At 44.1% G+C, this 24,060-nt stretch overlaps 1 protein-coding gene across 1 annotated transcript in view; it reads right to left on the minus strand.

The window, feature by feature from the left end:
• Window positions 1-24,060, minus strand: part of LOC147006535 (dynein axonemal heavy chain 8-like) — a 262,978-nt gene that overhangs the window by 20,053 nt on the left and 218,865 nt on the right. The window contains exons 35-38 of the mRNA XM_085868614.1: window positions 22,078-22,164; window positions 12,261-12,368; window positions 8,425-8,559; window positions 5,363-5,524 (exon numbers count right to left, since the gene is read on the minus strand). Of these exons, the coding sequence (XP_085724740.1) occupies window positions 5,363-5,524; window positions 8,425-8,559; window positions 12,261-12,368; window positions 22,078-22,164 (492 nt within the window). The remainder of the gene's footprint in view (window positions 1-5,362; window positions 5,525-8,424; window positions 8,560-12,260; window positions 12,369-22,077; window positions 22,165-24,060) is intronic.

Raw genomic sequence — 24,060 nt, forward strand, 5'->3', positions numbered from 1 at the left:
TCTGCAAGGAAGCTGAAATTGGGACGGAAGTTCACCTTTCAGCACGACAACGACCCGAAGCACACAGCTAAAGCTACACTGGAGTGGTTAAGGAACAAAGAGATAAATGTCCTTGAGTTGCCCAGTCAGAGCCCTGATCTAAATCCAATGAAAAATCTGTGGCATGACTTGGAGATTGCTGTCCATCGACGCTCCCCACACAACTTCACTGAGCTTGAACAGTTTTGTGCAGAAAAATGGGAAATATTACCCATTCAAGGTGTGCAAAGTTGGTGGAGACCTATCCCAACAGACTCACAACTGTAATCGCCGTCAAAGGTGCTTCCATCAAGTATTAGCTCAAGGGGGTGGACACTTATCCAACCAAGATATTCTAGTTTTGTTGTTATTAATAAATTTTCTGAAATTTTTGGAATTTATTTTTCTCTTGGAAGGTGTGGGTTAAGATGTGTAAATAAAGGTGGGAAAAGTCTGATTTAATGGAATTTAATTCCAGGATGCAAGGCAACAAAAGGTGAAAATTTTGAAAAGGGACTGTGCACTTTCCATTGGCAATGCACTGTCGAAGCCAAAAGTATTGACACCCTTGCACTTTTTTCAAATAATGCTCCATTTCTTCCAGAAAATTGTTGAAATTAAAAAAATCTTTTGGTTTCCACATATGTATTTCTTTGGTTTGCAGTGGAACAAAACAAACAAGAGCTCAAGTGAGCACAATATACGCCCGAACAAGAAGGTATATGCAGAATTGTGCTGCTGCATGGAAAACAGCATCCTGGTTGCCATGGCAACCACTTTAGATGACGAACGTATGTCATGACGCACCGTCTCCACAGTCTGTACCTATGTACCAAATATGAAACGTGAAAGTTGAAAACTTTGGAGTTAGAGTGCGGACAGGAACGGATGGACGGACAGACAGACAGACGGACAGACAACCAGTATCACATAATACGCCCCGATATATATATATATATATATATATATATATATATATATATATATATATATATATATATATATATATATATATATATATATATATATATATATATATATATATATCAGGTCAGGTATGGGAGCATGTGCCAGAACAGCGCGTCGCTGCGTCCACTTTCCGCCGGTACTCCAGGGGCCTCCGTCTGGCCATCCCCCAGGCAGATGCCAGGCCCATCCCCATCTCCTTGAGATGATGGTCAACCTGCTGCAACCATGAGGCACGTGGTCGGCCCACTGGCCTCCTCCACTCATGAGACTCCTCGCTGAGAGAATCTGGTGAGCAGGATCAGCGTCAGGAAAACGAGCCACATGTCCATACAGCCGCAGCTGACGCTCACGGACTATGCAGGTAACAAATCTCATCCGAGTCTCTCTCAGCAACCGCTCGTTGGACACAAAATCCGACCAGCGATAGTCAAGGATTCTCCGAAGAGACCTGGTACCAAAGGAATTAAGTCTCCGTCTCAGATCCTTGGTCAAAGTCCAAGTCTCGCACCCATAGAGCAAGACTGGAAGTACCAAGGACCTGAAGACTCGTACTTTCGTCCTCCCGCACAGGTACCGGCAGCGCCACACCCCATGATCCAGTGAATCCATGACTCCCCAGGCCCGACCCAGACGTCTATTGACCTCCGGCTCACAACCTGCGGAGACATGAATATCACTGCCAAGGTAAGTGAATCTATCCACGACCTCAACATCCTCACCACAAACAGACACAGACAGGACAGCAGCATCCAAGATGTCACCGAAAGCCTGGATCTTTGTTTTGACCCAAGAAATCCGTAATCCCAACGGCTCCGACTCCTCATTCAGCACCTCGAGGGCCCCCAAGAGGATGTCTAAAGTCTCCGCAAAGATGACTGCATCATCTGCAAAATCAAGGTCCCAGATCTTGACATTGCCAAACGATGCACCGCAACTTGATCTCTCCGACATCCTCCCAAAAATCCAGTCCATACAAGTGTTGAAAAGTGTGGGGGCAAGTACACATCCCTGACGAACTCCAGTAACAACTGGAAATAAGTCAGAGGCGGTACCACCACACTTCACAGCACTCTCAGTACCAGAGTAGAGTTCAGACATCAGATCGATCAGTTTCGGTGGCACCCCACGAAGACCAAGAATCCTCCAGAGGACATCCCGATTCACTGAATCGAACGCTTTACAGAGATCAACATAGGCTGCAAGCAGCCCCTGCGAAACTCTCGTCTGCGTTCAGTGAGGACACGAAGAGCAAGGATACGGTCAATCGTTGACCTCTTTGGTGTAAAGCCTGACTGCTCTGGACGCTGGTGCTCAAGCAGATGGTGGCGAACCCTATCAAGAATTATCCGAGCAAAGACCTTGCCCGGCACTGAGAGCAGCGTCACCCCTCGGTAGTTGTTGCAGTCTTGGCGATCACCCTTCCCTTTCCAGAGAGGGACAACAAGGCCCCTCTTCCAGTCAGTTGGGATGATGCCTGTGTTCCAGGCAGAGCACAAAACTGCATGCAACGGCGAGTGCAGCATTTCCACCAGCCTTGAGAAGTTCAGCATGGATGCCACAGATCCCTGGAGCTTTGCCCCGTTTCAACTGGTTCACCGCAGCCCGTGTTTCCACAAGCGATGGTGGACCACAGTTGATTCGAGGGTCAGCAACAGGGATTGTAACACCCTTGACGTCCAACTCGACAGCTGGGGGATCAGCCTGGTACAACCGCTCAAAGTAACCGGCCCAGCGGGCCTTCACTTCAGACTCCTCTGTCAAGAGCCTACCACTCTCTGCTCGAACTGCAGTGCTCCGAGGGATGGGCTTGGATGAACGTAATGCGCGAATTCCCTGTAAGCAGGACGAGAATCACCTGTCCACAGGTGATGCTCTACCCCCTCACAGATTCCTCGCACATAGGCCTCCTTGTCCACCCTCAGTGCACGTACAGTTTTACGCCTCAGCTCCCTGAACAGCTCAGCTCTGCCATTCAGCCTGGCCCTGCGACTCTGGTCAATGGTATCCAGTGTCCCTTGAGAGACAAAATTCTTCTTTGCCCTGCGGTGAACTCCAAGGCATCCACCGGCAACATCAAGGACGGTGGTCTTGAAGGTGCTCCACAACTCTTCAGGACCCCCAAAGCACCCAGACCCCCAAGTGTCCACTCAACCTGTTCGCAAACTCCTCAGCTACTCTCTCTCATCCCTGAGCTTGGCAACATCCAGCCTAGGCTGGGATGGTACCATTCTCCAGGATTTAAGGTGCAGCTTTAGAGTTGCTACAACAAGCCTGTGGTCAGTATTGAGGAACTGAGCACTCCGGTAGACCCTGCAGTTCTGGATCATCCTCCAACGACCGTCAATGAGGACATGGTCAATCTCCTTTGCCACACCGCCAGCGTTGGAATACCAAGTCCAGCGATGAGCTTGCGGGCGCTGAAACCATGAACCAGCCACCCTAAGTCCATGACTTCTTGCAAAGTCAAGGAACCTAGTGCTATTCTGGTTCATAGTTCCTGACCCATGGGGACCAACACACACCTCATAACCATCCCTATCAGTTCCAGTCGATGCATTGAAATCCCCCAAGACTAGAAGTGTATCTCGTCTGGGGCACTGATCAACCACAGACTCGAGTGTGGCGTAGAATGCATCCTTCACGGTAAGATCACTCGCCTCAGTCGGAGCATAAATAGAGACCAGGGAAATGACACCTAAGGAGTGACGAATCCTTAATCTCATAATACGCTCGTTGACCGGTGTTACCTCAATTATCATTGGGGTCAGCTTATTGGACACAGCTACAGCAACTCCTTGGGTATGGTAACCATCAGAGCGACCAGACCAATAGTAGGTGTAACCACCCACCATTATCTCGCCGCAATCCGGTCTCCGAACCTCAGAGAGCTGCAATCCCGATGTCCAAACGCTTGAGCTCAGATGATAACAGAGACAGGTGATCATCCTCTCTTAGGGATAGGACATTCCAGGCACCCACCCGAAGGGACCGCCTCAGGTTAACCCAAGGAGACCGCCGTCTGGTGGACGACACCTCAGCACCACTCCGACACACTCTCCCGCAATCTGACCCAGGGATGTTACCCCGTGGTTTCCCTCCTATCAAAGATTGGGGGTCCCGAAGGCTTTGCCCCAATCCCATCATCCGGTGAGCTATATATATATATATATATATATATATATATATATATATATATATATATATATATATATATATATATATATATATATATATATATATATATATATATATATATATATATATATATATATATATATATCGGGTGTATAAAAAAGCTTTAAAAAATCAGTAAATCTTCGCTCATTCCACAAAGAAATCCTAAAATGGTCCGGACAATATTTTTGGCATCTTTTCGTAGTTCGAAATTATTTGATTTCAAGCAGGTGATTCCCCTTTACTTTGGAATTGAACTCACCTGTGGTGAGTTGCAGGTGCCTGCAAAATAATAATAAAAATCATTCATTCAAGCAGTTTGAGTGGAGAAAAGGAGTCATTCTGCTGTTTTGTGTCACTGTGTGTCCCTCAATGAGCATGGAGAAAAGAAAGAAAACCAGATAATTGTCTGAGGAGGTCAGACACAAGATTGTAGTCAAACATGGACAATGTCAAGGCCACAAGTCCATCTTCAGAGACCTTCATGTTCCTGTGTCCACCGTATCATAGATAATAATTATACCAAGAAACCAACTTAAATGACAAAACTCTGATCAGCAAGGAATGAGTTAACATTCGCATTACGTGTGACCGAACACCAAATGAATTCAACTTCCTGAGAAGGTACAATCTTTGCATTAATTTATTATACACATAATTGGTATTTTCATCAAAAGTTCGCTTGTTATCAATAACAGTGCCCAGGTATTTTAATTCACAATTTGCACCTTTTCACCATTTATGGTCGCAGGCTTATTATTCATGATTGTGATGTTTTCAAAAAAAATAAAAAAGGGTAAATGGCTGCATAGTGTTAACCCCTTTAAGAACCCTCAGGACCTTTTACACCTCTTTGACCCTTTCCAACCCGTAGACCCTTAAAGACACCAAAAACAATTAAGACCCAATAGACCCCGATGAACCCTGAGACCCTTTACAATCCCAAAGACCCTTCGATTATTTTCTACCCTTTAGACCTTCACAACTTTCAGACCATTTAATACCATTTAGACCTCTGTGACCTTTAGACCCTTTTTAGACGTTTTAAGATCCTTTAGACCCCTTCAGGCATAACTTTCAGTTATGGTAACAAAATATATTCTAAACAAAGCAAGTATCCAATCACACCTACTGACTGACAAAAAGGTGAGCAGAGTTTTATCAAACCATAAAATGTATTCACATGTGCAAGCTGTGTTACCTGAACGAGTTTCAGGTTCCAGGGAGGATGGTTGACAATGCCTGCTCGCTCTATTTGATTGGTGACCGCTGCTTGCAACTCTTGGTAAGTGCTGTTGTCCAGCTGTATGCTTGGAAATAGGTCATTGATGAGACTCAAGAAGAGTTGTTCATCTTCATCCACCTGAGAGCCAAGCAAAAGCTGTGTTTTAGAAACTCGAGCCAGTCTCATGTTGCCTGCATTATCCTAAACGCGAGGTAGTGTTGAAATGAAATATAAAGAACACGAGAAGGGCACTCGGTGGAGCACATAGCTCCGCAAGGCTGGTTCGTTCACGTTTCGTATCCCACTGATAGGTCGGATCTGCATTAGTACCTGAACTAAACCAACTCATCCACCAGGTTTCGTCCCAATCTGTCCGAATACCTTTCTTTTGAGACATTGTGCTGTATATTGTTTTTGCTCCATCACTCAATGGTGAAAAATTACTTTAAAAATTCTTGGATCCAGATCCGGATTCGGATCTCCACCAAGATCTAATTATTTCATCCTTAACACGTACCCAAGCGCTCCACTAAATCTGTCCACACCTTTTTGTTCACAAACCAAATTTTGGGGAAGAAGCCAGTGAGATCAGGCTGCGGTTCATTGCTTGGGAATGTCAAGATCTCTGACCTTGATTTCGCAGACGATGCAGTCATCCTTGCGGAAACACCGGATGTCACTGAAGGGGCCTTCAAGGCCTGGATGAGGAATCGGAGCCGCTGGGACTACGGGTTTCCTGGATCAAAACGAAGATCCAGGCTTTCATAGACATCTTGGATGCTGATATCTTATCTGTGCCTGTTTGTGGTGAGGATGTTGAGGTCACGGAGAGATTCACTTGCCATGGCAGTGATATTCATGTCTCCACAGATTGTAAGCCATAGGTCAATAGAAAACTGGTCTGGCCTGGGGAGTCATGGATTCACTGGATCATGGGGTGTGGAACTGTTGATTCCAATGCAGGAAGGCGAAAGTCCAAGTCTTCAGGTCCTTGGTGCTTCCAGTCTTGCTCTACGGATGTGAGACTTGGACTCTGACAAAGGATCCGAGACGAAGACAACTCCTTCGGAACCAGGTCTGTTCGGAGAATCCTTGGCTATCGCTGGTCGGACTTTGTGTCCCACGAGCGGTTGCTGAGAGAGACTCAAATGAGATTTATTACTTGGATAGTCTGTGAGTGTCAGCTGCAGCTGTATGGACATGCGGCTCGTTTTCCTGAAGTTGATCCTGCGAAGCAGGAGCCTCGTGAGTGAAGAAGGCCAACGGGATGACCACGTGCCTCGTGGTTGCAGCATGTTGATCAGCATCTCAAGGAGATGGGGTTGGGCCAGGCATCTGCCTGGGGGATGGCCAGATGGAGGCCCCTGGAGTACCGATGGAAAGTGGACGCATCACCGAGCTGCTCCGGCGCATGCTCCCATACCTAACCTAACCTTTTCATCATCATCCATCCAGCGTTGTTCGCTGCTTAAGGGTCGGTCCATGATGTTGAAGCAGTTTCTTGACAATGTTTCACTGTGGGGGTTGCCATTGCTTTCCTCATGGCAGCTAAGGCAGGAATTTGGCCATGATACCGGTGATAACTCACAAACTCTTCAACGAAAGAAAACGTGGAGTTTCATTTCTTTAACAATCTTCCGCAATCAATGCGAGCAAACAAGTCCCCAGCTGAATATCTCATTGAAGGGAAAGTACACTTTTTGATGCAATGCCGAACCTGCGAAGCACCAGTCTAACAGCTTATAGTTTGGTCAATAATTTAATCAAATCCAAAGGAGAAAACTCTGAATGCAACTGCACTATACCTCTGTGCCTTCCTGTGTGATGATTCTTCAACACCAACAACAACAACAAAAAATCCTATTTTTAAATTCAGTCTCTTTCATCACTCTCCCACATTCCCAGCTGTATTTGAAGCCAGCAATGCTGGCTTGACTATTAAAACCTGATGGCTAATCACCTATCATTAATGCTTCAGCTCCACCAGTGTCTCTCTTCTCCCTGACATTCTCCCTTCTTCCATTTACACCCCTTCTCATAAGTCTCTCTCCCTCTCTCTTGGAACATACTCTGTGTACCACTGCATGTGTGTGACGTTTCATTTATCCATACTTCTTATTCTTTTCCCTCTCTACAATCACCTCTTCTTTCGATTTGTGGCCGACTGCTCCTCTAATGTTGATGACTATTGAGAATGTGAAACAGCAAACTCCCTTGCTGTCCCCTCTGAGCTATCTCTTCCGACTCTGGAGAAATCTCAACCATCACCAAGCCAGTTGGCCAGTAGCAAGTTCATTAATTACTCGTGAGGGTGTTGAAGGTAAATAAATAATCCAACATGATTGAATATTTTATTTTATTTTTTTATTTTTTTGCTCAACAACTCACATCTCTCCAAACAGATCGTATTCCCTGGTGGACATAATTTTGTCAAAACTTCCCTTCTGACCTTCCTTCTGCTCATCTGTTCCTCAGTATCTACATCATTGACCATCTTTGACCAAATCCACCAATGTATTGTCATATCGAACACTTCAACAAGGTAAACATGCAATCTACTGTTTCTCAAAGATTGAGGAAAGATTTATCATCTGAAGGCAGAGAATGGCTGGGACTCAATTCTCAAGGACACGATCTTCTCCATCAATGTATCACACCGTACCTCCAGGTCTGATGCCTGGCATTGCATCCTTGATATGTTGAAACAAGAGCGAACAAACAACTTACCTTTTATACCTGGAAAGCTGATCCAACAGTGGAACCGGTGGTCACTTTGTGAAGAAAACAACCTACAACAACCTACTTATGTGAATGTGCATCCTTAACCCTTTCCTCTGGCTTGCAATGCTAACAGTAAAAGTTTGGCTGTGTTCCGCTTGTCCATTTGTTTCATGGCAATCTGTCGTTGGTTTGTTGAGTTTTCTCGTTCTATCGTCGAACTCTTTCAAAAGTATTGACCTTTCAATCAAAAGCATATAATAGGTGGGACTATGTTTTACTTCTTTGACACCAGGCAATCAAGATTTTTTTCTGCTCACCAGTTTTGAAAGATTCATGTCTCTTAAGACCCGCATCACGATGGTGGACTCGCTGTCCTTTGGACGAGCTCGCTTCTGGGAACCAAGTGTACGCAACACAGACAAGATGTTCCGCAGGCCAAAATCGTAGTGCACCTGCAAAATAAACAGAACAAGAGTCTCGCTTAAAATGGAACATTTATTTATTTATTTATTTTAACAAGATAGACAAGAAGAAGCATAAAAATTAAGCATAAAGCAAAGAAGCAAATCCAAACACAGACGGCACAAAGAACACCATTTACCCAACACGGTCTTGAGAAAAAGGACATAGGAAGGGTCTTTTCGACTCTTGCTTCGCGTTTCTGAGCGCAATCAATATTTTCCACGAGCTGTGATTTTGTCTGAATCTCGATGTGGCCCAACAATGAGAGGGTGAGCGGCAAATTTGATTGGTCGAGATGGCATACAATGGCATTACATTTTGCCCAATTACTGATCTGATATTTTTTGGAAATGCCAATGTGGAGATTTGCGTTCTTCCGCGTTCAGGTGTATAATTCAATTGATATAAAATTAATGTTTCAAAGCCTGAAGAAAGAAAAGAAAAAACTTTTTTTTGGAAGTTTAAAGCCATTGATCCACCATCTTTTACATCACCATATTTAACATGTTAAATTATTTATTCGTGCCCGTTGTTTGTGTCCTTTGTAACATCCCTCAAAGCAATAGGTTTCCTGTTCGGAATGATTTTTAATTTAGTTTCACTGCCTGAGAGGCAGAGTAAAACAATTGCCTCACTCCTCTGTGCGCATGCGCACTCGGGAAGGGATTCTGTACCAACTTTATATAAAATTCAATGGAATTCAATTGTTCAAAATATAAAATTCCATTCAAAACACAGGACCACTGGACCTGTCGCTTCGCTGGGCCCTGGCCTAATGTTTGAACCCAAATTTGGAATCATTCTGACTGGTGCATCTGGAGAAGATTTTTGAATAAATTTACTAAGTCGACCATTGAGACCAACTTAAAGTCATGTGACCAGAACGAGCTTTGCAATTCCTGTGACCAATCCGGAGAGGAACGTTGCTGCAAAATTTCAGCAAGATTGGCCCAGCGTGAGGTTTGAAAGTTCATCCTTGAGGTTAGAAAGATGTTTTCTGGCTCTCCTCAGGATAGACACACACTTGTTCCGAGCTTTGTGGAAGGAATTGAGATTGCCTTCAGTAGGATTTGCCTTCCATGAGGCGAAGGCAAGTTGTTTCAGGAAAACAGCCTCACCACAAGCTTCAGTGTACCATGGGTGGGAGGGTCGGACAACTGAAGACGAGATTGGATAAATCTGTGCCTGAGAGAGAGCAAATTTCTCAGGATGAGTTGATGTCAGAGAAAGCAGAAATGGGAGTGATTCTTCACCATTGAAAGATAGGGCAAAGAGCGATGTACTGTTGGAACCCATGATTCACTCTTCGTGGACCCCCCATATTCATGGTTAATAAACTGCGACATGCTTCGACATTCACAGCCCTGTGCTTCGCGTATTCGCGGTTTTTCAAAGGCGAAAAAAAAAAAAATTCCACAAGCCTCGCACACAGTTCCAAAACATGTCTTCCACCAGCCATGCTCACTGTAAGCAAGCTCTGTGTACATACAGCACAGTATAGTCAGGTCAGGGCAGGTCAAGTGTGGGAACAGGTGCCAGAGCGGTGCATCACTGCGTCCACTTTCTGCCAGTATTCCAGGGGCTTCTGTCTGGCCATCCTCCAGGCAGATGCCTGGCTCATCCCTATCTCCTTGAGATGCTGATCAATCTGCCGCAAGCACGAGGCACGTGGTCGGCCCATTGGCCTCCTCCACTCATGAGGCTCCCTCGCTGTGAGAATCTGGTGAACATGACCAGCGTCAGGAAAAAGAGCCACATGTCCATTCAGCTGCAGCTGAAAGTCACAGAATATGTTGGCAACAAATCTCATTTGAGTCTCTCTCAGCAACCGCTCGTTGGACACAAAGTCTGACCAACGATCGCCAAGGATTCTCCGAAGAGACCTGGAACCAAAGTAATCAAGTCTCTGTCTCAGATCCTTGGTCAGAGTCCAAGTCTCATCCGTAGAGCAAGTCTGGAAGCACCAAGGAACTGAAGACTGAGACTTTCGTCCACCTGCACAGGCACCGACATCGCCACACTCCATGATCCAGTGAATCTATGACTCCCCAGGCCCGACCCAGACGTCTAACGACCTCTGGCTCACAGCCAGCGCAGACATGAATATCACTGCCAAGGTAACAGAATCCCTTCGTGACAACATCCTTACCACAAACAACATCAAAAGTTGTGTTTGTTTGTGCAAATTAAAATTTGAAACGGTATTTGCACTTGTGTTTTTTACTTTTGCAGTACGGATGGTAAATCAACTTTCATGAATTGTTAATCACATTCCTTCAATAAACATCGGAAATGGTACCTGGTGCTTTAAAAAAATAATTGTAGGCATTTTCTATGAAACTGTAATCATGTGCATTCGAAGTCGAAAAGATTTTAAACTTGTAAAAGTTTCCCCAATAAATCAGGAACCGCCAGGAACCCATCTGCCTTTTTCCGATGAATCAATGTGTGACAATTACGGCTTCCCCATTCGCGGCATTTTTCATGAATCGGAAACCTATCCCCCTTTTCCCCCATTGAAACAACACGCCACATTTGCATTGTTGACATTCGTGGCTACGACATTCGCGGTATTTTTTTGAGGTTCAAGAACCACCAGGAACCTATCCCCCCTTTTTCCATTGAAACAATGCCTCGCTGTTCGCGGATGCGCAGCATTTTCCAGGAACCTCTCCCCGACGAATAGTGGGGTCCGACCGTGTTCTCAATGTCGCGTAATATATCAAAAATTTATGGGGGCCTGATGTGTTCCAGTGAATCAGGCATTGCGTGGCAGTTACTCGCTCTACCGATTGCCCTTCCAGTTATGGATATTTTTATGGGGTCGATGAATGACATGGTACAAGTGTTAACATTTGCAGTGTTTCAATAGATTGTTTTTTTTTAATCTGCAGTGTTCCCCACAGCTTGCACAATACAAGTACTGGTTAACAGCAGCGTTCGTCACAAGCAATGAACCAAACGTTTGTTCAAACTTTATAATCATCCTCAAACTTTCAACCTCTCACAGGTATTCCTGTGATAACATATTTCATGTGCCATTGTTCCTCAAACTGCATCTCAATTTCATCAGCGATAAAGTTGAATTTACTTTCGTGGACCCTGAGAGCTCACACTCACAAGAGGCTAAAATATGAGAATGTGCAGGCAATTCAACAATTGATTGAAACACAAAACAAAAACAAAAAGTCATTGCTTGCCATGGAAGCTTGGACAAATGGCTTTTTCAAAAAGCCCATAATTATGTTATTATATTAAGAGAATAATAATGCCGATTTCAAACATAATTGGACTGTAATCAAGGAATGTGTCACACGAGTGAAAGTATAGTGTTGAGTGCACACAAGTGGTGTGCTGTTGACATTTACAAGCACAGTATGCAACATCTTGCAAATGCTTACACATCATGTGGATAACAATCTCAATTGCTTGAGATTTGAAAGGAATATCAAACAATGAATTCCATGAGACATGCGACATAATAACAAACACAGTTAATTTATAAATGTGTCATGTGATTCATTGTAATTTAAATTTTGCACTTTATGATACAATGCAGTTCATTACCAAAATTCAAAATTACAATTCTAAATGATCCCGGGTCAAATTACAATACAATTCGCCTTCAAACAGTTATGAAATGTCATTGTGAACACACAGTAAAATAAATAAATAAATAAAAACAACAGACCTGTTTTGTGAGTTGTTCTTCACAAAGCTTGTACAATACAAAAAACTTCTGAGCGAGAATAACATTTTCCAGGAACCCACAGCAAGCAAGCTTCACTCGCATGATGATCTAAAAAAATAAATACATAAATAAATTAATACATTCAACATCGCACCCGAGGGATGAAGGAAGCAGGTTCAGTTTGTCATTTTTTTTATATAAAATAGGCAAAGCCGAGAAACGAACTAAACCAGTTCGGACTACCCTTTGGAACCTTCTGGAATGACCCTTTGGAACCCAATGACAATTAAACACGGTGCGTTAGAAAGGTTCTGCCTCATTTTTGACAGAAGGATAGAAGGAAGGACGAACCCAAACTTTGAATCGGCTTCGCTGTTTAAAAATAAGAGAGATACAATGGTTTCCTGAAAACAAACATTTTATCACAAGGGTTTAGTTATACTCACATTGATTGATTCGAATATTTTAAAATGCAATCAAAACATCTTTATTATTGATTACGATGATACTGTGTTCCTCTTCGACACGAGCCAATGCACTAAATGTTCCAAAATGCTTCAAAGATTGTTGCTTACAATAACAACAACATTTTAAACTTGTTGTTTAATATATTTGACTGCAGACTGTGGCTGCTTGGCTGCATCATTCTCTGTGGGCACAGCTGTGCTGCTGATGCGGTGACCCTGATTCCAGCATGATGATGCTCATTTTACCAGCTATGGAAGGATGACAGTACCTGGTGTTGATTCAATGGGTGACAGGAGCTTGAACTCAACACCACACAATCCTGAGCCAACAGTCTTAACCATGAAGCCAACACCAAGCCATTAAACATGTGGACAGAAGGAAACTTAGACACATGAGGAGGCCATTTGGTACGTCATGCCTGCCCAATTTCTATACCCCCTTCACCTGATCTTTGAATTTACTTATTTATTAGTCACAATATCACCATTAATAGATAACACTGAACAACAAAATTTTTTTACTGGAGATGTGTAAAGTGATTTAGACTAATTTGGGTACGCTGATTTCAAAAATCATAACCGTTTTGCTGTATCACGTCAGGATTTTCAGTAACAGAAATATTCCCATTGCCTAGAAGTCAGGATTTCAATGAAATTTACAAAAATTCATTTATTTCATCATGAATGCTTCAAAATTATAGAAATTACAGAAAAACTCCACTAGAATGTAATTAAAAATGCTTTAGGCATTTGGCTTTGCGTTTGTGCTGCTCTGTGTCAGTTTCACGATGCAGGAACCAGCAGAAATCGCCCATCAGCTTCGGGGTTGTGCCGCCCTTGGTAGCAGCGTCTCCATGAGTGAAATCTCTTGGTGGAATCGCCGCCGTGCTCGTCTGAGACTGCTCCCAAGTTGTCAGGGGAAGAAGTTCAGGTGCTGGTGTAGGAAATGGATTTTCAGGGACATCCTGGAGCCAAGTTTCCTGAAGGACTCCAGCAGCTGCTGCACTATTTCTTCATAGTTGTCCGCGCGCTCGTTCCCCAAGAAGTTGTCCGTCACAGCTTTGAAGCTCCTCCACGCTGCCAGCTCTTTGGGGTTTAGAGTTGTCGGAAAAGTTTCGTCCTTCATAATCTGTCAGATTTGTGGTCCAACAAAGACACCAGCCTTGATCTTGGCCTCCGACAAGGTGTTGCCAAACTTTTCCTTGAGGTATAAACCCACGCCCTATAAAAACCCACGCCCATTCAGATCCATTGCCCATACAAAACTTTTCATCAAGCCGAGCTTTATGTGGAGTGGTGGAAGGAAAACCTTGGCTGGGTCGACAAGGGCGACATGCTTCACGTTGTGTCGACCAGGTACATGCTCTTTTCGCTCTTCCCAATCTTTCTTCGTCCAGTGATTCTTGTCGTCTCTGCTATCCCAGAGACAAAGGAAGCCACATGTATTTCGTGTAGCCTGACTGCAGCCCTAACAACAGCGCCACCACTTTCAAGTCTCCGCAGATGTGCCAGTTGAAGTCATTGTACTTGATGGAATCAAGCAGCTGCCGCATAGTCTCATAGGTCTCTGTCATGCCGAACGCGTGAGCCAGTGGGACTGATGGTTTCTCATTGCCATTGTGGAGCAAAACAGCCTTCAAGCTGTTCTTCCCCGAGTCGATGAAGAGGCGCCAGTCTGCAGGATCGTGATCACACCCAAGTTCTTTCAACAGACCGTTGATGTCACTGCAGAATGTCATCATGTCTTCCATCTCAAAGAACTCAGCTATGTCTCTGTGACGTGCTCTGAACAAGGATATCTTGGTGTTAGGTTCAAGTAGATTCCACTGCTGCAGCCTTGATCCAAGCAGTTCTGCCTTCGCCTTTGACAGCGAGAGATCTCTTACAAGATCATTTAAGTCTCCCTGGTTCAGAAGGTGTGATTCTTGAGTGTCGGGTTCAAAAGGTTCATCATCACCATCCTCTTCACCACTGCTTACAGCTATGTTCTGATCAGCTGGAGGTGTTGGAACGGGGTTCTCGTCATCATGAGGCACAGGTTTACAAGCAGAGACGCAGTCAGCGTACTTGATGTGACCTTTATTCTTCTTGTTGAAGCCTGCGATGCTTGTGCAGCAGAAATAACAATCATCATGATGATTCTGCGGCTCACGCCATATCATGGGCACCACCGCAAATGGCATGCTCGCGCGCTTGCCCACCAACCACTGAGTCAAGGTTGTGTGACAGCTTGTGCAGCAGATGTGTGGTGCCCAGCTCTGTTCTTGGTCCCCCACCTTACACCCGAAGTAGTGAAAGTAGGCGGCCTTCATTTTCACTGCTGTAGATATACTTCGCTGTTGATCTTTTTTGGTATACCGACCACAGACATAACAGAAGTTGTCAGGATGATTGGTACAGGAACGCCTACTCATCTTTATCTGAAAGAAAGAAATATAACACAAGTTAACAACAATTGTACGAAATAGACATGTTAAAGACATATGTAAATTTCATTGAAATCCTGACTTCTAGGCAATGGGAATATTTCTGTTCCTGAAAATCCTGACGTGATACAGCAAAACGGTTATGATTTTTGAAATCAGCTTACCCAAATTAGTCTTAATCACTTTACACATCTCCAGTAAAAAAAAAATTTTGAAATTTGTTGTTCAGTGTAATCGAACAATCGAACAATATATTTTTTGTATACAACGTCAAGGCTCACATGAGAGCTAACACACAGAATGTACAAGAAGGGGAGCAGGAGACAAGAGTGGAGGGAGAGGGAAGGAAAAACAGCAGTGGGGAACAGGGACATGAGGAGATCTGTGGAAGGGAGAGTGATGGGGTGGGGAACACAGGGTAAACAAGATGGACACTACAGGGACTTACAGGTCCTTACACGACAGGGACTCTCAGGAAGGAAAGCAGGGAATTTGAAGGAGGTGGGTTTGGGGTGGATTAGCAGGGAAAGAAAATATCATGGTTTTGGATGGGGGAAGATAAGAGATGGTGATGAACAGTTGTCTTGAAGACTTGGAGGAAAAAAGTGGGATGAAAGAGAGTGTGAATTTGTTCTGGAGGCGGAAAAAAGGAGGAATGAAAGAGTGAATGTGAGCAGTGTTTGGTGATTTTGGTGGTTTTACCAGAAGGGGATTGTTGGCGGACCTTCAGCGCCCTGCGTAAATATGGTGGGGGGGGGACATATTGTTGAGGGGCCGGGTATCGACTGCGAGCACGACCACCAGATGGAGCTGCAGGGTCGACTCTGCCGATCACCCGGAATGTATAGGTCGTCTCCCCGGATAACTCCGGAGCCGACGGGTCCTCTATCGGACCGAACTCGCCAATAGATAGACCACGTGGGGTAGGGTCGATTGCCAATTTCAATTTACCTAAATACCCACGTGGTCCAAACTACCGGGAAAGTTCACCCTCGGCCGACTTTGTCCGAATCGAGTCGCTATCACCGACTCGGATCCGGCGTAACCGAGAGGAATTACCGAACGGCCATACTGATCCTCACACACGCGTCATGTCGAACCAATGAAAGAAACACAAAACGAGCTGATACCTTTAACAAGAGGGGGATATTTATTCACAATAATGGGGGGGGGGGCGGGGTAGGGAAGCACGCAGGAAAGCACTTAACAGGTCACTACTTAGCAGACGGGCCCACGGACACACATACACGCACCCAAAAAAATCGGACCAATGGTCTTTATTGGGACCTTCAGCTCGGAGGGACAGGCGGGCTGAAGACCAGGGTCAAACTTGGACCTGTCCGCCTCGTGCGGTCTTCAGGCTGACTCGGTCCGGCGAGAGGCGAGCCGAACCCGGCCTCCTTGACTCCGCCCGTCCTGGCCACCAAACCTCGACTTCGTTTCCTCCCGAGACGACACGCAACCCTTCCGGCTCCGGCAGCGGATGGTCTTTCTCAAGCTCAAGCTTCAGGAGGAGGAGGAGGAGGAAGACGCTCAAGACGACCACGATTAGACCAGCCCACACCTCTCTCTGCGAGGATCCTCTGTTCCTTGTTTTATACTCTCCGGCGCCGCGCGACCCCCCCCCCCCACTCGGCACGCTCCCCAGCGCATCGGTGGGTGGGGGCTTTAACCTTTCCCCCACTGAACAGGTGGAGAATGCCAGGAGCGGAGGGTTTTTGCTGTTGATCGGTGGGTGGGGGTTTCACCTTTCCCCCACTGAGCGCGTGGAGAATCCCTAGGCTGCTCTCATTCTCTGCAGCGCTGCCGCAACGCAACGGTCGTTTTGTTGCTGTCGTTGCGGAAGATGAGGTTTTCCAATAAAAGGAAATCCTAACTATAAAGATAAATGGACATTTATTTACCCATTCGACAAGGGAAAGGAAGCTATCTATAAAACACATACTTACCGATATAACTAATCTATAGGACCTGAATGTTGTGTGCGATAGGTTTCCAAATTCGTAACACTGTCACAGACAGAGCAGGGGGTGGGGAGCAAGGCGGGATAGGAGATGGTAGAAGACAGAAAGGCCACTGAGTGAGAGGCCCAAAGACTCAGCCTCATCGTGGGAGATGCCAATGATCCTAAATGCCTTGGTTTCCAGAATGTGAAGCCGAGAAAGGTGAGAGGCAGGAGCACCAGTCCGGAGAGGAGAGCAGTACTCCATCAGGCTGTGGACGAAAGCTTTGTAAGTGGTAAACAGCTCAGGTGGGCCGAGGAAGGACTTTGCACTTTGAAGGAAGGAGGATTCCCAGTTGGCGACTGGCTTTGGAGGCCAACTTGGAAATGTGACTTTCCCAGGAAAGATCATGGCAGATAGTGAGACACAGAAGCTTGAATGAAAGGACTTCTTCCAAAGGATTGTTGAGAAAGTAGATTGGGGGGGGGCGGGGTGGTTCAGGCAGTCCTTTCGGAGAGACATAGTGAGAGTGTTTGAGTTTTGTCAGGATTGAAAGACATGTTCCACGTATTGGACCAGCTTGTGGTTTTATCCAGATCTGCAGAGAGTGAAGAAGTTGCTGCTTGCCGGTCTGAGGGATGACAGATTGTACGGCAGAGGGTGGAGTCATCAGATAAGAGATAAAGAGGATTTTCCAGAGGGTCAAAAAGATCATTGATAAAAACCAAAGAAGCACAGGGCCCAGAACACTGGCTTGAGGAACTCCAGCCTGGACAGGAAGAGGGGATCAGAGAACTCCATTAAGGACCACACGTTGGCTGTGACAGGAGAGGAAGTCTGCAAGCCATGATTGGAGATGTCTTTGGATACCACAGGAAGAGAGTTTGGTGAGCAGCCACAGGGCAGGGTGCCAGACTGTATCGAAGGCACGTGATATGTCCAGGGACATGGCTCTGATCCTCATGTCTGGCACTGAGGACCTCCATCCATTAATGGGAGAGCAGAAGCAGCATATCCAGGGTAGAGTGACCTGTCTGAAACCAAATTGATGATCAGAAATCAAGCCATTGGAGAAGAGGAAGGATTTCATGTCTGAAGCGATGATGGATTCCATAACCTTGCTGATGATTGGGAGAAGGCTAATTGGTCTGTTGTTGCAGGGATCTGTTTTTGCACCTTTTTTGCAGAGCGGGAACTTAGTATCCACATCCCTTTTGCAATGATGTTATATAATCCAACAAGGACACAATTTAATGTTTCTTGTGCAATCTCACCAATGTTTATGAGCCCACAGCTTTTCAAATGTTGGCATGCCGAGTCGTAACACCAACCCATCTTAAGGAGGTGAGAGCAATGTAAAAGTGTTGTTGCCAGTTACAACTGAGCAATGGACCACTGTATTACAAGGAAGTTGTTTTTCACATAACGATGCAGGCAAAATTATAAAATTTCATGTTCTACTGAAAAAAACTCGATGGAAGATCAATCCAGCGATAATGGAGAATTTGGGGAACCATTAATATGCAGGAAACCACATGAAGATGGGTGAATGCCATCCAGGTTTGTCATGATGACGTGGAAGACCAGGTACAAAGGCTGACCAACCACCAAGATGGAAGATTTTAGATTTTACAATAAAAAACTGGAAGATTTTAGCAGAAACTGATTACCATGCGAAGGCAGCATGTTCCTGCAGTGCAACCTGATGGTTGTAGAAATAAGGGTCCATTCATTTGATCCACAGTTGAAGAGGCAAAGCTCTGAATACCAGCCACCACGGTTATCAAAAGAGAAAAACGTTCATCACAACCAGGAAGCAATGAAGAAAAGAACCTTGTGCTTGACCATCCTCCACTTCAGGATCATATTTTGAAAGAGGTGGATTAAGTTGAGGTAAAGCAGGGGAAATTCACCCTTTACTGTGTTAGAAACCACCAGAATTGCTGTGCATTGTTGTGATTTTTGGCAATATCAAGGACGGTGGTCTTGAAGGCACTCCACAACTCTTCAGGATTCCCCAAAGCACTGAGACCCCTCAAATCCCCACTCAGCCTGTTCGCAAACTCCTCAGCTACCCTCCCATCCTTGAGCTTGCCAACATCCAGCCGAGGCTGGGATGGGACCATTCTCCTGCATTTGAGCTGCAAGTTCAGAGTTGCGACAACAAGCCTGGAGTCAGTATTGAGGAACTGTGCACTCCAGGAGACCCTGCAGTTCTGGATCATCCTTCAGCGACAATCAATGACCACATGGTCAATCTCCTTTGTCAAACCACCAACGTTGGAATAACCAGTCCAGCGATGAGCCTGTGGGTGCTGAAACCATGAACCAGCCACCCTAAGTCCATGACGTCTTGCAAAGTCAAGGAACTTAGTGATATTCTGGAGTGACATTCACCCAAGGAGTGACTAATCGTGTGTATACACCCAAGGAGTGACTAATCAGGACAATCAGCATCAGAGAAATGGGAAACGTTCAAGGACCAAATGTGTCGAGTGCAGAGTAAGTACTTTCCAATGAGGTGTAAAACTGGAAACAGAAAGAGACCAGGGTGGCTGAGCAGTGAGATGAGGAATGCTATTTATGAGGAACAGAAGGAATTTAATTCGGTTTAAAATAACAGGACTGGAGTTCGATTGATATCAATATCGAAGTAAACAGAGGCAAGTTATGAAAACAACTCGGCAAGCCAAAAGAGAAGATGAGAAGGACATGGCCAGGAATATTAAACATAATATCAAGTCTTTATTTAAGTATATCAGGGGAAAAGAACAGGTTTGGAGCAGTTTGGAGCTCAATGAGGAATAGCACCGGGAGAGTGGTTAGTGATGAAGGTGAGATGGCAGGCTTATTAAACTGGTATTTTTCTTCAGCTTTAACACAAGAACAGTCAGGAGAATTGCCAATAGCTGAGAGTATTTATCAAGGAGGTGAGGAAGGGCTTTTCCAGAAGATCCACGTTGAAGTGGAGGAAGTAGAGGAACAGCGAGGTAATCTAAGAGTAGACAAGGCTCTGGGGCCAGATGGAGGTGGCTGAGCAGGTGAGCGAGATGTTAACGGATATTTTCAATAGCTCAGTGGAGTCAGGACAGGTACCGGAGGATTGGAGAGTAGCAAATGTAACACCATGATTTAATAAAGGATCCAGAGAAGAATTGGGAAACTATAGACCTGTTAGTTTGACCTTCAGTTGTGGGGAAGGTGATGGAGAAATTAATTAAAGACCGGATGAGGAACCATTTAAACAAATACAAACTAATTAATGGTCATCAGCATGGGTTTACCAAAGGTAGTTCCTGTTTAACAAATCTTTTAGAGTTCTATGAAGCAGTGTCTGATTGGGTGGGTGAGGGAAGGGCAGTGGAGACAGTATATCTCGACTTTAAGAAAGCATTTGATGAGGTACCACATCGGAGGTTGTGAGCCAAAGTGAGGGCTTGTGGAGTGGCTGGTCAGGTAGCGAATTGGATTGCAAATTGGCTTCGTGGTAGGAAGCAAAGAGTGGCTGTGAGTGGGAGGATGTTTTGCTGGGAGGATTTTTTGCTCGTGGGGTCATCATCGGAGGGATGAGTCATCGGACCATTACTCTTCATAATTTACATCAATGATTTGGATCGTGTTCCACATGTGCAGATGACACAAAGCTTGTAGGTAAGGTGGATAGCAGAGGAGGTGGTAATCAGATACAGGAAAGTATTGATACTTGCATAGATTGGGCAAAAGATTGGCAGATGGAATTTAACCTGAGCAAGTGTAAGGTGTTGGGGATGGGAAAGAACAATGAAAATAGAGATTACAGGATGTAAGAAGTAATTTTTGAGTGTGTCACACAGGAGAAGGATCTGGGGGTGGTTATAGATGTGGGAGGTAAGCAGGCAGCACAGTGCCAGGCAGCTATGGGAAGAGCAAATTAGGTTTTAGGTTGTATTCGGAGGGGGATCAATTATAAATCAAAAGAGGTAATGTTAACATTGTACAGGAGTTTAGTGAGGGTCACATCTAGAATATTGTGTGCAGTTCTGGTCACCACAGTTCCGGAAGGACATATATGCCATTGAGAGGGTTTAGCGCAGAGTTACTGGATTGATTCCGAGCCTAGCTAGAAGGAGACAGGGCTTTGTTCACCAGAAAGAAGGTGGTTACGAGGAGATATGATGGAGATGTTTAAGATAATGAAATGTAAAGATAAAATAAGTGAAGATGAATTATTCAACAGAGCCAACAGCGATTGGAACAGGCGCCATAGCTTGAGAGTAAACAAGAGGAGAATTAAGACGGTAGTAAGGTAGGGGAATTTCACTCAGAGAGTAGTTCATGCATGGAATGGCCTCCCTGGAAAGGTAGTGGCAGCAGAAACAGGAGATAAGTTTAAATTAGAATTAGATAGGTACCTGGAAATTATGGAGATAGAGGGGTATGAGGATGTTGATAAGACTTTTGGTAGTTTGAGTATTAATGGGTGATTGTGTGCATGTGTACGGAGTGCTGTTGGTGGGGGTCTTGTCAAGGGAGGTTGTGTGGTTGATATTGTGTGTTTTTAACCAAGCCCATGCCCCCTACCCCGAGGGGAAGAAGGAAAAAACATGCAGAAAATACCAAAAATATATATATTTATTTCATTCATTAAATTTTTTTTGTTGTTTTTATTCCTTGGATCTTGTGTTGATAAATTGGTATGGTGTTCACGTTGGCTCACAAGGAGTTCCTCTACCCTTTGCCAGGTTTTGTTTTTAATCCTGCTGAGTGTCCATATTATACACCCTCCTCACCAGGAAATCTGGAGGGGGAGACGGTTTCGTCGCCAACACCCCGACCATTAAACAGGTTCACATGGTTCTGCATATTTTCATGCAAGTCTACGCATAAAATTACCAAAGCATATTTTCAAAGGTGGGCCTTGCCATTGTGGTGACATTTGACTTTTCTCGAGATCTTTCAACTCTTGTGTGAACTTTAATATACCCTCAACGTAATTCCTTACCTGTCGGTCAGGCACCATCATGGAGACTGTTCGAAACTGAATCTTGAGGTTCTCTGGTAGTTCCTGACGACCGGCATAACCTGGATTCTGGAAACAAAATGCAGGATTAATAAATTGTCGGAGAAAGGAAGTGGATTCAACATATCAATGTGAAAAAAATAGCCAGTCCAAAAGTAATGCACAATATTTTGGAGATGCACATAACCATCGATCTCGGATTAAATTTGCCAAAGTCATATTTTAGACTTCCTTTGGTTTCAAAAAATATAAAACAGGAACTACCTTTGGTTTCAAATTATGGGCACCAATGTACATTCCTGCAGTTCACATCTTGTTGAAGTGAATGATCATTTGAAAACAGAATTTAAGGGGGGGGTGTGGCATTAGTCACATTACACGAACAATGACATTACACTAACATGCAGTTCACATTACACTTTTGAGCATTGATGGGTGATTTTGAACAGAGTGCTGTTGATGGGGGGGTCTTGTCAAGGAGGGGTTGTGTGGTTGATGTGTATTTTTAACCAAGCCCATGCCCCCTCCCTGAGGTGAAGAAAAGGTTAAAAAAAAACTACAAAAAATTACAACAAACAAAAACCACAACAAAAAAACATGAAAAAAACAAACAAAAAACGAACAAACAAAAACCCCGAAAAACAAACTAACAAAAAATCCACAAAAAACAAACGAACCCCCCCAAAAACAAACCAAAAAAAACAAACAACAAAAACAAAAAACTCCCAAAAAACAAACAAAAAGAAAGAAAAAAAACCCCAAAAACAAACAAACAAAAACCAAAATCAAAACAAAAAACAAAAATAATAAACAAACAAAAACAAACATAACCAAAACAAACAAAACAAAAAAAAATTTATAAAAAATAAAACAAAAAAACAAAAACAAAACAACAGCAAAAAACAAAAAAATAAACTAACAAAAAAATCTACAAATAAACAAAAAACAAAACGAAAAAACAAGCAAAATAACAAAAACAAGACAGAAAAAACAAACAAAAACAAAGGAAAAACAAACAAACAACAAAAAAAAAACAAAAAAAAACAACAATAAATACCCCAAAACAAACAACAAACTAAAAAAAAAAACAACAAAAAATAAAAATAACATCAAAAAACAAACAAACCAAACAAAACAACAGAAAAACAAAATATAAAAACTCCCAAAAAACAAAGTAACAAAAACAAAATCCACAGAGAACAAACAAAACAAAAATATATATAAAAAACAAAAAACATTTCATTCATTAAAAACATTTTTTGCATTTCCTTCTTTGGATTTTGTGTCGATGGGTTGGTGTGGTGTTCGCGCAGGCATGATGGGCTGAATGGCCTCCACCTGTATTGGATTTTCTTGTTATTCCTTGTTAAGTTGAGGGACACAACAGAGGGATACTTTGTGGAATGGGGTGGGGGCGGGACAGGGCATAGGTTTTCAGGATTTAGAGGATGGAGATAATGGCCACATACCTATCTGCGGTGCAGAGACACAGTTTAAATATGGGAGATTCCATTTATTTTGAGGGCCTTGGTTTCCATGGCATCAATAAGTGCAAAGTGTGAGGTCGGGACTACCAGCCCAATGGGGAAAGCAGTTCTCCATTCAGCTGTGGATGAAGTCCTTCCAAGCTGATAAAAGGACAGATTTCCCATGCAAAGACTTTGGAGGATGCTCAGCCATGTGCTGTCTACAAAAGAAGAATAATGTTGTGGCTGATGGTGAGGCCCAAAAGTTTCAGTGACTGAACCTCAAGGGGTTTTTAAGAAAGTCGATGGAGGGTTCACTCGAGGGTCCTTTCAGGACACTGTGAGATTTGTCAGGGTTGAAAGACATTCCAAGTGATTCTTTGAGGAAGGAAACAGATTCGAAAGATGATATTTCAACCTTGAGGTTGGCCAGATGTTACTTCCACTGCTCTCCTGAGGGTGGACATACTATACTCTTGTGAAGGTGTTTGTGGAATGA

The sequence above is a fragment of the Eptatretus burgeri genome, unplaced genomic scaffold, assembly GCF_056783735.1.
Source record: "Eptatretus burgeri isolate ZD-2024b unplaced genomic scaffold, Ebu_testis_v1 Ebu_testis_scaffold_3167, whole genome shotgun sequence".
Lineage (NCBI taxonomy): Eukaryota > Metazoa > Chordata > Myxini > Myxiniformes > Myxinidae > Eptatretus > Eptatretus burgeri.